The sequence below is a fragment of the Drosophila suzukii genome, chromosome 3, assembly GCF_043229965.1.
Source record: "Drosophila suzukii chromosome 3, CBGP_Dsuzu_IsoJpt1.0, whole genome shotgun sequence".
NCBI lineage: Eukaryota > Metazoa > Arthropoda > Insecta > Diptera > Drosophilidae > Drosophila > Drosophila suzukii.
Window position 1 is genome coordinate 11,640,428 of NC_092082.1, and position 15,585 is coordinate 11,656,012.

The 15,585-nt window shown below is 40.6% G+C and overlaps 1 protein-coding gene across 6 annotated transcripts; it reads left to right on the plus strand.

The window, feature by feature from the left end:
* The first annotated feature begins 35 nt into the window (after nt 1–35).
* frm (farmer) lies at nt 36–13,332 on the plus strand. Of its 6 annotated transcripts, XM_070996833.1 has the most exons (14): nt 36–140; nt 365–491; nt 6,449–6,578; nt 7,631–7,959; nt 8,118–8,346; nt 8,409–9,212; nt 10,324–10,362; nt 10,430–10,618; nt 10,685–10,747; nt 10,812–10,871; nt 10,933–11,073; nt 11,135–11,203; nt 11,458–11,536; nt 11,856–12,003. In XM_070996833.1, exons 2-13 carry the CDS (start codon nt 468–470, stop codon nt 11,487–11,489), a joined length of 2,109 nt encoding a protein of 702 aa, XP_070852934.1. In that variant the 5' UTR covers nt 36–140; nt 365–467; the 3' UTR covers nt 11,490–11,536; nt 11,856–12,003. The 6 variants fall into 6 exon arrangements, with proteins under 6 accessions (XP_070852934.1, XP_070852935.1, XP_070852932.1 ...); XM_070996834.1 differs by lacking the exon at nt 11,856–12,003 and having other exon boundaries at nt 11,458–11,609; XM_070996831.1 differs by having other exon boundaries at nt 47–140; nt 11,135–11,536; nt 11,856–12,166.
* Nucleotides 13,333–15,585: the final 2,253 nt, after the last annotated feature.

Sequence of the window (15,585 nt, forward strand, 5' to 3'; positions counted from 1 at the left end):
TAGGAGCTGCTCTCAAGTACGATTTTTAGTCTTTTTGTGTCGAGTTTGCTTTTTTTCGCCTTTTTGTCTCGCGTCTGCCTCTGTTTATATGGCTAAGACCCGATGCGTTCATCTTCAGTTCGTCCACATCGGTCACCACGGTATGAGCTCTAGTTTAGGCTCCTAAAAGTAAATACTAAAATAATATCCCATCCCAAAACTTGTGATCCATGGCAATCCCAAGCCAACTCAAGCGAACTGTACTAATTGCAAGGATAAACTAGACGGAATATTTGCAAAATTCCCATCTTAAATAGTGTGAAACTGTGTGCCTGCCTGCCTTCGCTCAAATTCAACTAAAATAAACATTTTCTTCTTTTTCAAGATTGGAAAAGGGATAACTGAGTTTATTCCATTGAGAAAATTCAAAATACCTAAATATTTACTGGCGTTTCTTGTGTCAAATAAACCGTAAAATTCGTTGCAAAATGGCGCGTGCAGCTCTTTGCATGGTAAGTTGATAGTATAATAAAAATCAAACTATTCTTAAATATGAAAAGATTGTTAAAAAATATTATTTGTCGGCAAAAAACATAAGAATCATTAAAGTTTTATTGGCCTCAAAACCTTTGAAATGTATATTTTATCTTCAGCTTGGATTATTTAAAATTGATTTCTTCAGCTGACCTCCGGCTGGCAATTTAAATGGTTTTTCATTTCTTCTATTTTGTAATAACATTTAGCACTTGGCTAAAAATATTGTCAAACATGGTATACAAATAAATACGTGAGAGAAGAAACGTCTACTTCGTTTGATCGCAAACAAATAATGAATGCATGGCAAGCAAAATTGAAGGCTTCGGGCTAAAAATAAAAACTGCATAAGAATATTTGTAGAGCTCATAGCCGATATTTAAGACGGAATTCCTCACTTAACAAGCGTTAACAAGTCCGGGTCAAATTATAATTATTTCGTTCGGTTTATTTGCCAAAGTTTGGGCTCGAAGCCAAGTCAGTAGGGTGAGCGGTGGGTAATAATAATAATAATAGACAACCGGCATTTTTCTGGGCAAACAAATACAAATACCGGCAATTTCGTAACTATCCGATGCAAACGCAGCCATATTCTGTTTGTTTTACCGCACAACGCAAAAGCAAAAGTATTGCCCAGTTTTTTATTTGACTGGAATTTTTTTCGACCTACTCACTCTGTGCTGGCTTTTATTGTTGTCATTTCAAATCGAATCGATATTCGTAAAATGTGTTGTTTTTAGTCAAAGGTAGAAGACGAGTCAACGTACAAAAATGTGGCAGCAGGAAAAAAGGTTGTTTACCAAAAATATCAAATATCTGGGGGTATTTAACTAAGATTTCGTGAGGGAGAGAGTTAAATTTAAATTATTGCGGACTTTGTTATTGTCTGCATTATGCAAATTCGATTTTTGTATCATTTGTCACGTTCTTTTTTTTGCCCAAGGGAGTCATATATTATATGTGCGAAAGTTAAGAGTTAAATTAAATTGTGAGTCAAGGACTCGCTTTATTAGAAAAGACCATCACATAAGAGTGCTAATTCGATTATGGCCAAAGAATTCTTAGATGATTTCTTAGATAATACTCGTCCAAAGCTGTTAATTGTTTTTTAAGCTTGTGACTGCTTCTTTTTTTTTTGGCTTGCGGTTTTATGAACACTCAAATTCCCCCAAGGTGCCGTAATGATGCTCTAAGTGAGCTGCGATACTATCTCGATTTGGGATAGAAAAAATGGTTTCAGTCTGGCGCTCTGTCACCTGCCAAAACGACCCCATCTCGGTTGGTCTTTTGGGGTTAAGCTTTTGGGACTCGGAATTTATTACCGTGGCCTGCGGCTTAAGCCTCTGTTTTGGGCCAAGATATTTCAGCCAGACACGTACTGGGCAAACAAACAGAGCAAGCGAAAACCCACAAAAAAAGGAGGAAAAAAAGAAGTCGGGGGCGAAAAATATTGTTAATGCCCAACGGCAAACCGTTGACAGGGCATCTCATCTTGGCCCCGGTCCACAGTACTTTTTATTATAAATTTGTTCTCAACTCTGGTTGTGCGGAATTTTAAAGAGTCCGCGGAATTTTCTTCCACACTTTTTGTATGTACTGCAATTTGAGGAGATTTAATCACTCAGTAGGCAAGTTGAGTCATAAAATGGAGTAGAATAAGTCGAGTTTGGCATGACAAACAGTTGGCTGCTGGCTTATAGGCAATTGAAATAAATTACGGCATTTATTTGGTTGTAAAATAGAGCGTTATGTATGTCAAACGAATAGTAAAAACTTTACAGTTACAAAGGAAAAAGGAAAAATTTAAATAAAACATGAAAGAATTTAGTAGGAAAATGGGAGGAATTCAGGGCTGAAATTGTGGGCTTTAAGAATATTAAAGAAATTACATTCCATAAATTCCTTTCCTAGGAAGCAAAAAATTTAAGAGCCCAAGGAAAATACCAGTTAATGAACTTTATCTTCGAGCTGTGCAATATTCTACCAAGAACAACCTTACGTAAGAGTTCAGGGAACTTTATCGACTCCCATTCACTTTTATGGCTCATCAGTTTTACTATTTCCTCTGCTCCCCTCGTGACTTTCGATATTTAAAGGCCCAAAAGGTCTGGTTTTTTGTCTCCCATTAATTTATGGACCTCCTTTGTTGGCATATGTCTATGGCCAATTTTAATATGGAATCTATATAAAAGGGGAAGAGAGATGTGTGTATCTAAAATTTAAAATCTAGAAATGCAAATTTGGTCTTGATCGCCAGTCGGCGATTAGCAGAGACAATCGCCAAAGGCGGCAGCTATGGCGATTTATATATATATGGTAACGATGATAGAGGAAGTCTTCGGGTTTGGTTTAAGTAAAAACGAAAACGTTATACAAAAAGTATTTATTAAGCTGCCAGCCAAATGCCAAAAGTTGAAAGTAAAAGTTTTTTTTTCTTAAATAGTATGATGTCATTCGGGATGTTCGAGTATTCGAGCGTACCAAGCCCAACGGTTTATTTTTTAATTGCTTTAATAAATCAGAACAAGTCCAGTGGAAGTTCACTGACAGCCATTCAAAGTTAATGAGATACATTTGTGTGGACAAATTCACAGCTTTGTCTGAGATCAACCTGGCTAATTTCATTTGTCTATCCATCGATGGGGACTGAAACTCATTAGCACTGTTCTGCTCTCAAAGAATTCTAGAAGCGGCGCTAATTAAATTGGAGTCTGGATTAACTGGAAAATCCGAACCGAAAAGGCCATCGCCCACAGCTGGTTATACCCGTTCCACCGAAATTTTATCATACGAATCAACATTGATTTTGTCTTATCCAGGTTCTAATAACTCTTTTGTTACTGGGTGCGACTTTTTTTTTCTTTGTTGCCGGGTAGGCTCATGAATGTTTGTTAGGCATTTTTATAGCCCTCTTTCTTATCTCCTCCTCTATGCAAATGTTTGGCGGGGAGTATACGCTTTACGTGTTGAAACACACATTTCAAAATTGCCCAACAATGTTTTCGTTGAAGAGAAATTTCACAATTCCCTGCAGACCCAAAACTGCATCCCAAAAAAAAAAAACAAGCAAGATGTCATCGATTAAGGTCGCCGTCCCGCAGTCAGTTGCATTTTAAATTCGATTTTTAAGTTTATAAAAAAAGAAAACATAAACATACAGATTTTCTTGTTCAATTCATTGGCCGCCGGCAAAAGATCGACCTTGAAAAGTATAAATACTTACACGAAAAAAAAGTTTCGCTCCAACCGCCAAAGGGCAAAAGCAGTCAAGATACTTCAGCGAAAAGTGTTGGGATGACTAAACCGGTTACTTTTCGGCTGACGATGATCAAGATGCTCATGATGATCAAACTGATGATGATGAAAACCAAGATGTACACGAAATCATGTTAACAACAACAGAAACAAGCGACTTATGCGTGCGAAGAAGTCGATTAATAAAATAAAAATTGTCGACGGTGAGTTATGCAAAACTCTTCAAGATTCATTGGCTCATTGTGCATACAAGTAGTACCCATAGAACGCTTTGGTTCTCAAGGCGTTGCTATATGGCTATATGCGTTTTTTGGGTCACAACGTCAGTTGCCACTCGGTTTTTTCTTTTTTTTTTTTTGCATGATCTATGCGACTTGGAATTGATTTACTGCATTCGCAACGCGAAACTCGCCTCTTCGCACTTCTTTTATGATCGACGCGACGTCTGTATACATAAATTTTGGCCCACATTCGTTGGTTGTTTTCAGAGTTTAATTGATTGGCAATTGATGTGCGGCTTTGTGCGGCGATCAGCAGCTGAAAAGCGGGCTTGGCTGCCCCTTCACTCAATTTGAGAGCCTAATTACCAGTAACAAATGAATTGGTCAGATCTTGGGCTATCCCAGTAATGATATAAGGGTAAAGTTTAGGGGGCGTTGTAGAAAAGAGATTGGTCAATCTTTAAAATAGGTATAACTATAATAGATATAACTATAATTAAGAAACCATTCCAGCCCTTTCTGATCAACATATGGTTTCCCCTTAAACCAAGTTCTTTATCCACTTACTTAATTGACAATTCCATAGCTCCTTTCCCCACTTTACCAACCCAAAACAAACCACATCAATCAATCCATCACTTTTCCGTCATGTCATCGAAAACAGTTTTCCTTGACTTTAACTAGAGGAAATACGTGCTCAATATGTTAGTTTCCCATGAGTGAAAGACAAAGTTGCAAACGTAATCAACTTCCATAATAAGTTGAAAATCAATAAGGACCGTTAATAATGAAAAACTTTTGTAATATTTAACCACCAGTTTTTCCATAGCAGACACGCAATGCGGAATTCCAGAAGAAATGATGGGGAAATGGGAAAAAACCAATTTTTTATTTATGAAAAACTTGGCCTGAGGCTTCGGCTATGTGGGTGAGAAGGAAACGACCTCTGTTGTCAGCAGCTGCTAGATATCATGGCATAATAAATTAAAATTAAAAATGTATTTTTTATGGACTCCGAAATTTGGATATCCATAATTTCTGTATTGCTGATCAGTGGCGGAGATTTTGGAGCAGGCGATTTGGCAACAATTTAAACTTGAAGATATGCCAATCAAAAGACAGTTATCCATCGAGCCACCGATTTGCATTAATGAGATTTCATTTTTTTGTGCGTTTTTACTTTTTGGAATCTGAATCTCAATCTCGAACCGTTTGATGGCCGCGATAGGTAAATAAATTTGTTTTATGAGAAATTCATTTGTTTTGTCGCCGCTTTTATTTTTTCTTTTTTGGTTTCCTTCACATGGTTTGGTTTCTACTTTGTTTGCACCCACAAAGACTCAAAATTATTGACCTTATCGCAGCCATTGATAGATGGAATCTATGGCGGGTGTTAACCATAAAATGCCATTGTTTCGCCTTTAATTACTGCAATCCCTCTTTAACCTTAAGACAAACACACCCTAGACGAAGAGATGGAGGCTTAATTTGGCTGTGAATGAATCTATCAAATTTGAAAACCGAATTGATTGCTTAGCATAAAACGAAGGTCATTTTCCGCACCTGATTGTTTTCGTTTTTGGCTACGAACTTAGCGACATATTTAAGAATTATGACTCGACTAATGAATTCTACATTAGGATGGGGTTAAATGAGTTTCGTAAAAGAACTCGTTTATATAAGGAAGTCTTGGCAATGCCGGAACTTAGCTTGATTTTGTTAATTCTATGGGCATTTTATGCAAATCGACCGAACGAAACAATTTCGTAATCTCAGGCATTCAGGCAGAGATCTTCGGCGCAAAAACAAAAAGATGATCCAACGATTATGTGGGACAGTTGAGAGCTGAAACCTGATGCCAAGCGGTAATCGATTTGCTGCTGCCACTCAGAATGCCAGCAAGTGCATTTAGAACTAAGCTAATTGTCCATTACTGTCAGTGGAAGCCAACTAGTTTTTCAGTCTTCTGACGCCACATCTGACTGTGACAAATCTTGGGAAATTAGCATGTTATGCGAAATCGAAATCCAGTTCCAGTTTGCTAAAAAAAAAGTCCGTCAACATTTGACGAGTGAGCCAAGAATGCGTTGTGATTTGATTATTATGCCTTTGACATTTTGCCAGCCAAATCGGTGAACGGTTTTATTTTGGTTTTTTACTTTTCGCTTTGGTTTCGAATCGAACCGGATCTAAATGGCTGATGATTTGTCCGTCGGCCTGTTGGAGATACAAATAACCAAAAACGAGCTCACACATTTGACTCATCTCTGTACGAAGTATGCAAATTTAGCCAAGCCAAGAAAAAACTTAAATCTTTGAGATACTATAGTAGCACCGCTGTGTGGGGGCGTGCCTTGAATGTGACAAATATCTTTTGACAATTGTAATTTCTTGGGGTTTTTCGCTAGACAGTTTCATTAATCATCCGCCTTCGTTTGTTTTCTTACTATTTTTTCCAGGCCGTCGCTTGCATCTTGATGCAATGCGTCTACTCTGCAAAGTTCGATGAACAGAACCGTCGTCTTATTCTCGATATTGACGACCAAAAGACAACGAACCGTCAATACTATTCGTCAAACATTGACACAAGTAAGTAACCCGTTTAACAATTTTACTATCCGTGTCTATCTAAGCTGCTTTAATCCATTCAAATAAAAAAAAAAGAAAACATCCAAAAAGTAAAACTAGAACAATCCCAATCCATTAACTATGTAAAAATCCAGTCGAATTTTGTACTGCCCATCCATTTTTTATATGACCCATCCATGCAGTTAGTTAGTCTTTGTTTTTGTTATTTATATACCATTTAAGTAGTTAAATTGACCAACCAATTGTTATCGTAGTTGTTAGTAGTACCTTAGTCGTAAGTATTCGTATTACCACCCCTTCCACCCCTTTTGTTAGTTCAACCAACTTACATTAATTAATCTATACCCCAAAATCGAAACAACAACAACCAATTGTAGTACCCTTCTATATATATTCATTTATATATACCTCCGTAGCAGCTTTACTAAACTCACCCAGTAGAACTCGTAGTATGCGTCGTAGCTATACTCAAATTGTAAATATATACACGCTCAACAATCAATCAACCATTTACCTATACCTCTCTCTCTCTCTCTCTTATCCTATGCTACTTTCTCCTTCTCTTACATATAAATATACACTTCTTTCTACAGTTTTATGTAGGCATTTGTTCTTCAGTGGCCAAAAGTTCTACATGAAACCTCTTTAAAAATGCTTCGCATACTCATAACTCTACCTCACCACCTCAAAATTGATTACTCCAACCAAAAACCAGAAAAAAAAGATAAAAAAAAAAACCAAACCAACAACAGCACACAACAAACACCAACATTTTCTTAAAAACAACTTCATCTGATTAGGTTCTTTGTGAAACTTTCAGTTACAGCGCCCTTTAGATGATGTTAGGTCACAGTCAGAGTTAGTCGAGAGTCTTAGGGTTATATAAACACACCATTTACAGGTTTTCACAGCACTACAATAAAAATAAACAAAACAAAACACCCAAAAAAAACGTTATACTCTAAACATTACTCTTCCAAACCAAACAAACAAAACCCCACCAAAACCAAAAAAAACCCAACCAAATCGACACGAACACGATCATCCAAAAGATGCCTATCGATATGGCTACGATGTCGGCAAGACCGGCAACTTCCATCACGAGACCCGTGGTCCCGATGGGGTTACCTACGGCTGCTACGGCCTGATCGATCCCTATCACCTGCTCCGGGCAACACACTATGTGGCCGATGCCCATGGTTACCGCACCGTGGAGCCGGAGAAGCCGGTGGAGACCTTCCCGCCTCATCTGTTCAACGAGACCGACGGTAAACCCTCGCTGCCGGGCATCCTGCTGCAGTGGGAGGAACTGTACTTCCCCATTGGGTGTGGAAAGTTTGCGAATGGCGCCCAACACGGGGTGCCATTCTTCCTCGAAGACGTAAGGGTTTCAGGGGTATTCCCTGCGAAGTTACTGGTCAATTTCTAGAATTATAATCATTGTAATGTATTATTGTATATATTATAATATAATTCTGAAAAATGACCAGGTAACCCCTTCAGGGAGCACCCTTCTTACCCGTCATACATATTTTCCAGTTCAAAAACAAGGCCGGTAGCAACGATGCGATACCATCGTTCTCGGCCAACACAATTGTGATCAAGGGCTCCGACCAGAAGAGTCTGCCCATCCACAAGCCCACCGGTCCGCTGGTGCCCCAGGGTACGGGGATCTTTGGCACGGACAAGGGTCATTCGGATCTCAGCCATCCCGGCGATCAGGCGCCGTCCTTCCATTCGGTGAACACCCTGCTACCGGGCAGCAATAGTGAGCAATGAGCTATAAGCGGGATCTACGGATCGTGAACTGCAAAGTTTGTGTCCTTTTAGATGATGGCCAGTACGTGCCTGATAGTAATCCCTATGTGCATGTGATTGGACCCAATGGAGGAAATGGAGGCAATGGAGGCAGCGGCTCTGGCGGCGGTTTCGGTGGAAATGGAGGATTTGGAGGCGCTGGCGGTTTCGGACCCAACGGGCCAGGCGGTCCCAACGGGCCAGGTGGTCCCAATGGACCCAATGGACCCAAGGGACCAAATGGACCGAACGGACCTCCGGGACCACCCGGCGGTTTGGGTCCGGTCGGCGCGGGAGGAGGAGCCTCAGGAAAACCGGTCTATCAGGATGGCGATCGCACTGGCACAGGCAGCGGTTCCGGAATTGGTTCCGGTGATCGTTACACAACCGGTGATCGTTACAAAACCGGAAACGGTGGCGGTGTCGGTTCCGGCGATCGTTACACAACCGGAAACGGTGGCGGTGTCGGTTCCGGCGATCGTTACTCAACCGGAAACGGTGGCGGTGTCGGTTCCGGCGATCGTTACTCAACCGGAAACGGTGGCGGTGTCGGTTCCGGTGATCGTTACACCACCGGAAACGGTGGCGGTGTCGGTTCCGGTGATCGTTACACCACCGGAAACGGTGGCGGTGTCGGAACCGGTGATCGTTACACCACCGGAAATGGTGGTCGCTATACCACCGGAAATGGTGGCGGCGTCGGTGGCGATCGCACCGGAACCGGAAGCGGTTTCGGAATCAGTGCCGGTCAGTATCGTCCGGATAACGAGGGAACCTACACGAGCACCTACACGCAGACAGAGACCGGTTTTCCTGGGGCCATTCCATATCATCCAGGTTAGCCCTCCAACGATTTCTCTACGCTTGGAGAGCAAAATTTGAACGAGCTGCGGATGTGGAGCGGATTATTAAGTAGCCTCAAACAAGATATTACTCAATTCCCAATACAAAACATCGAAGTGTGCCTCATACCCTAATGCGCGATCAGTTCGTTCAAATTTCTCTCTTCAAGGCTTCTAGTTCGTAAGATAGCAATCTTAAACGTATGTCTATTTTACAATAATTCTTACTTAAACTTTAAACTATTTTAAGGACTTTTCGTTTATTTTCAGCCAAGAAACACCCAATTTTTAATACTTTTACTTTGCAATTTCCCCAAAAAGAACACACACACACATTTATAAGTCAGGCAAAATGCTAGGGCACGTTTTTTGATTTTTAGTTATCCTTTATCAGAGCACCCAATCCCAAGAGCGCACAATCCCAATCTATATATATATATATTCCTATCACTTTCTATCCCTAATGCACCAAAAAAAGTTATTGAATGAAAAGAAAAAAGAGAATACCAATTTGATCACGAAATCTGTTTCTCAGCATGTTCATTTGGCTGAGATCCAATCACAGTTATATCACCCATGCTTGCACCGATTCTTCACTTCAACACCCACCCACCCACACACACACAAAAACACCCACACACAGATACACCCACACAAGTACACACATTTATTGTAAAATAATTACACGGCACATGAAAAAAGTAAAAAAAAACCCTGCTTGAGCAATGACTATTAATCAACTCTATAACTGCAACTAACAATTAATACCTATGATTTACTATAATTTGGTTTTCGGCATTCCTCCTGATCCCCTAACTACACCCATAGTTTATTACTAATTCCATTCTACTTGTTTGCTTTGTTGTTATGATACTTGTTTTATTTTTTGGTGACGGCCTAGATAGTTTAGCATGTAACTTTTGAATGTATTCTAATGTTATGTAATTATGTAGATTAGTATTAGAAAATCCATTGTTGTAGTTAATATATTGTTTAATTTGTAGTTATTAGTAACTGTAGTTAAATCGTGAGCATGTAGAAAGTATACTTTTTACTGCACAGTTTCTAATCGAACGATTTCTATGATCTTCAAATCTACCCTCTAGATAACGGTAAATATAACGACAACAGCGGACGCTATAACGGTGAGTTTATATAGAAGAGTTCTTTATAGAACCATAGTTACTCATATTTTACGACTTTGGTTCACAGGTATTAACGATGGTCGGTATTATCACGATGATTCGGGCAAATATGTTCACGTTGAAGGCCCCACTGGACCACCGGCACCCCCATATGTCCATATTGTTGGACCCGAAGGCGGATACGGCGGCAATGGCGGCAAAGGAGACGGCGGCGGCGTAGGCCCCGGCGGCCCAGGCGGACCTAAGGGACCTGGCGGTAGAATCCTTGCTAGATCTATAATCTAAAAACCTTTTTATTATAATTTTAAACCCCGCTTCTCAGGCCCCAAGGGACCCAATGGACCTAACGGACCTCCCGGTCCTCCCGGCCCACCCGGACCACCTGGTAAGTTCTGGGGAACTGTTTATGGAAACTAATAGAACTAACAACCTGTATCCTAATCTTCTAGGACCTCCCGGACCCAAGGGACCTACTAAGCCCGGACCTTTCGGACCTCCGGGACCACCCGGTAAGTTAAAAACGAAGTTTCTTAATAATCATGTTTACTTACTTTATGACAAATATTTCAGGCCCACCTGGACCAACCCGTCCTGGACCTTATGGACCTCCCGGCCCACCCGGCCCCACTCGTCCCGGACCCCCCGGCCCACCCGGTCCCACTCGTCCCGGACCTCCCGGACCACCCGGCCCCACTCGTCCCGGCCCACCAGGTAAGACACCTAAAAGGCATTTTCCATAAGCCGATACTAAAAAGAGAACCGAAAATTTCAGGACCTTCTCCCAACGATCCCCGTTACTCGGACAAGGAAACGCCCGGCTACCTGCCACCTCAGCAACCGGGTAAAATCTCCAAACCACCTCCATCCTACTCACAAGTCATTGAAATTGAACCACCAAAATCAGTTTTTAAGCCGAATTACGAACACAACAATGATTATGTTATTAAGAAAGTAACCGTAACGACAAAGCCACCACTAACCTATATTCCACCTTCTTTCCCAATCACTCCGAAACCCTATGCTCCCGTTCCCGCTCCTGTTCCTCAACCTCAACCACAACCGCCATCCCAAAAAATAACGACGACGATCGTACAGCCAAAGCCAAAGGTCCCGGCTATCATTATTGAGAAGGATAAGCCACATAAGAGCGTTACGACACCGCCAGTGACAACGGGTAATATTGAAAACCACACTTACCTACCACCACCACCACCGACTCCGAAATACGTGACCAAGACCCCGACTCCGACTCCAAAACAGACTCCCATTCCGATTCGTTATGAACCCCCGACACCAAGACCATTCGAAAAGGTGGTGATTACCTCACCGCCACAAATCCAATACCATACGCCACAGGTCCCCGCCGTGGTTATACCCAAACAACCCGTGACTGTTCCCTACAAACCCGTGACACGACCTCCAACCGTTTACGTTGAACCCAAAGTAACGCCACGTCCCTCTCCCCCATTGCATGTGCCATCGATATCGATCAGCGATCAGTCCTGTGTTTGTAACGCCGATAAGACGCACTCATCGAAAAGCACCCTTACCTCAACCACAAGCACCACCACCACCACGAACTCCTATCCCAATCCCGCCTCCGTTGACTTTAACAAACAATTTTCCGGCTTCAATGGACAAGCAAACTTCGGCAGCATAATAAACGCCATGTCACTGACCCAATTGCCGGTGATACCTCAGGCCCCTGGCCAGCCGGCCTTCTATCCGCCGGATAAGATCCCCAAGGGAGCTATTATCGCACTAATGCCCGTGGTGATCCTGCCGCAGGAGTACTATTCCAATTGTGATGAGAATTCGATTAACCAACACTCGAACATCGATCCCTTCCCGCTGGGCGTTCAACCAGGTACATCCTTTAGCCTTCATGCGGTGCTGACGGGTTCGGCGCCCAAGGATCAATGCATGTGCCCATGCTCATGCACCCAGAATCTACCGGGAAGATTACACAAGAAACGCGAAGCCAGCGATGCTGAGGCTCCAGTGGAGGTTAAGCCCGAAGCTGCTGCTGCCTCCGAGGAGGTGAAAGTCCTGGTCGATCCCATTCCAGCCGCCTCGGAAGAGGTCAAGGTTAAGGTCGAACCTGTGGCCGCAGCCCCAGAGGTTGAACCCAAGCCCGCAGCCTCCGAAGAGGTCAAAGTACAGGCCGAACCCGTTCCAGCAGCCTCCGAAGAGGCCAAGGTAAAGGTTGAACCCGTTCCAGCAGCCTCCGAAGAGATCAAATCAAAGGCTGAACCCGTTCCAGCAGCCTCCGAAGAGGTGAAAGTAAAGGTTGAACCCCAAGCAGAGAAAATCCTGGCTGACCCAAAACCAGAAATCAAGGCGACTAGCGAAACGAACTAAGACAAGGACATGAGAGAAGACAACCCCAAAATTCCCCAACCCAGATCCCCGCTTAATCCCATCCTAACCTCAATCCTTCCTCTCCCAAGAACCAGAGAAAAAAAACCTAACCTAGTCTAAGTGTTTTTAGTGTCTGCCAGGCAGGGCCAATCAGCATTTAAGAAGGGTAAATCGAATGGAGAGCCCAGCTAATGTGTTCGATTTCTTGTGTTATCTATATGTAATTCGAATTCGATGATATTGTTTTCCCACACTTTTGGTAAATGCACTCCAGACCGCCTGTCCACGACGAGTTTCAGAGCTCTCTGATGTAACATCTCCTTAAAACACTATTTGTAATCTAAAATACTTCCTCTAAGAGAGAGCACTGAGAATTGGCAAGTGAAGAAAAGAAAAGCGAAAATTGTTTTGTGACATGTTGTTTATTATGCATTTGTGTATGCTTTTTATTTTTTTATGATTTTGTTCAGTTTTATTTCTTTATGATTTTTTATCAACTTTAGTTCTTAGTTTATTTAATGTCTACTCTAATAATGATTGAGACGGAATAATGAATTGTTATGTCAAAAGAGAAATATTGAAATTAAATAAAAATTAAGAAAAAATGCATCACGGCTTTATTTATTTATTTAGCGGAAAATTGGCTTACCTTGGGCGCATGGAATGCTTCGATTGATTTAATGTGGAAAATAAAGCCCTGGGAAAATTGTATAGTTATGTCAAAAGAGAAATATTGAATTAAAAGAAACTTAAGATTTATTTATTTATTTTGCGGAAAATTGGCATTCCTTTTGCGCCTGTTATGCTTCGATTGGATTAATTTGGAGAATAAAGCACTGGGAAAATTGGCCAATTATATATTTTGGGTAAGTGAGGGTCAAGTCTCCTTGTGATACCTTAGACGAGGCCCAAGGACTGACCTACATATTTGTCCACGAGCTCTTAAATATAGAAAAATGTACATATGCTGCCATGGACAAATTGACTTGTGTTACAGATTTGATGCCACTTTGTAGCCAGGTTCCGAAAAAAGAATACCTTTACCTCATTTGAAAAGAAAGCCTCGAATATGAAATACCTACGGCGCTGTTACTAAATGTGTTGCATACCTTAAAGGCGTATGGTTAATATTAAAATATAAAACCTACAGAAAGATGGTTGTTATTCATTGGCGCCACTAAGTAATTTTGGGTATCTACAGTACTATTTCACAGTTATGCCTAAAAGTATACCGACAAAACCTCTTATTTAGTACTTCGCTCTCGTTTCTGATTTGGCTTTAAAATTACAAGTAATCTCCGATTGGGCTTTAAAATTACAAATAATCTCCGATTGCATTGGCTTTATTTCATATCTATAATATATATTAAGTTAACATAATTCAGGTGAGATAATTTTAATAATCTCTTAAATTTTGTTATGGAAATAATTAAATTGTACTATATGTATATATATGCTTTTAATTAATCGTTAAAGACCTATTGTAATGTATTTTGAATAGAATTTGTATCCTGTTTTTAAAGATTTAGTATCTTAAAAAAAATCCTTTTCAAGTTGGATTAAGACTTAATTCAAATTTATTGCTTCAAAAGCACGCCTAGCAAGGCGTTTAGACCCCAATCTTGTTTTCATCAAGATTAATTCTCCGTCTAAACAAGTTCAAGAATCCAATTTTAAATCTTTATGAAAAATAAGTGAAAATAATGTTCATTATGACTGGTGTATGCCGCAATCATCGACGCTTGGCACCAACTAAGAGGTATTAAGAGGGTATATATGACTTGGACATTATTGTAAAATATTTTCTGGATCATTCATAATAAAAGTTCTCAGTTTATAAAGTCAAATTTTCCAGGGTTCAGCAAAGTCGACTCCTGCTAATTAGATTTATCTGTCGCTCAAGTTGCGTAAATGGCTGTTGGCAAAAATATCTGCCAAAAAAATTTCCCGTTTGCAAATATTTAGGTATAAGGCTCTTTTCTTCTTCGATTTGGAGTGGTGTTGAATGCATGAGCAAGTCAGCTCCTGAAAAAGACCATGAAATCAATAGACGAAGAAAAACAGGCAGTGAAGCCAAAGTGAGATGGAGACCTTTGTTTACTTTTTGTTATTCTGCTGTTTTGCTTCTTTGTTGCTTTGAAAGGCATCAAATGGCGTTCAAGGCAGTTAAATACCTTTAAGGTTGGAGGGCTTGGCAATGTTTTGCCTGAAGCTTTAAGGAGACAGCGGTGGGATATCTTATTAGCATTTATTAAATTACTTTTCCTCAGAAAATGGAATCTAAATACAATTCCACAACAAATGATTTTCTTGATATTTTGACACGTGGATCTTGTTCAAGGAATATTTTATCATGAATGCAAGACAAAACACTTGTGCTTGTAACAATTTCACCTTGAGTTAATGTGTAACCCAGTTTTGGGATCAATTTTACGACTCTGTTAGGTAAATAGCCCAAGAGTTGCAATACCCGCATGTCGCAAAATACCCGATACTTTTCACACATTGGTATCTTTAACTTTAGATGTGAACTTTTCAGTTGACTTAGGGCTTAACTGGAGGTCAAAATTCGTGTAAATACAAATAGACTTTTAGATAATATCCAGGCTTTCTAGTTCGAGTCGGAAATTTGGCTTTATGAATGAGAGCTCAAGGTCTCTTGAAGATTATGAAATATTTTCGGTTCTGTGTGTTGTTGTGGCACGATTACCGGTGATTCTGCAAGAGAATAGCGCTAAAAAGAGTTCACAAAGTCAAATAAGTTAAATATTTGGTCTACAAACTCTTTGTGGATAATTGGAATTAAAGATATACTAAACCAACATGAACTGGCTCGCAGCGTTTACGTATTCTCATTCATTG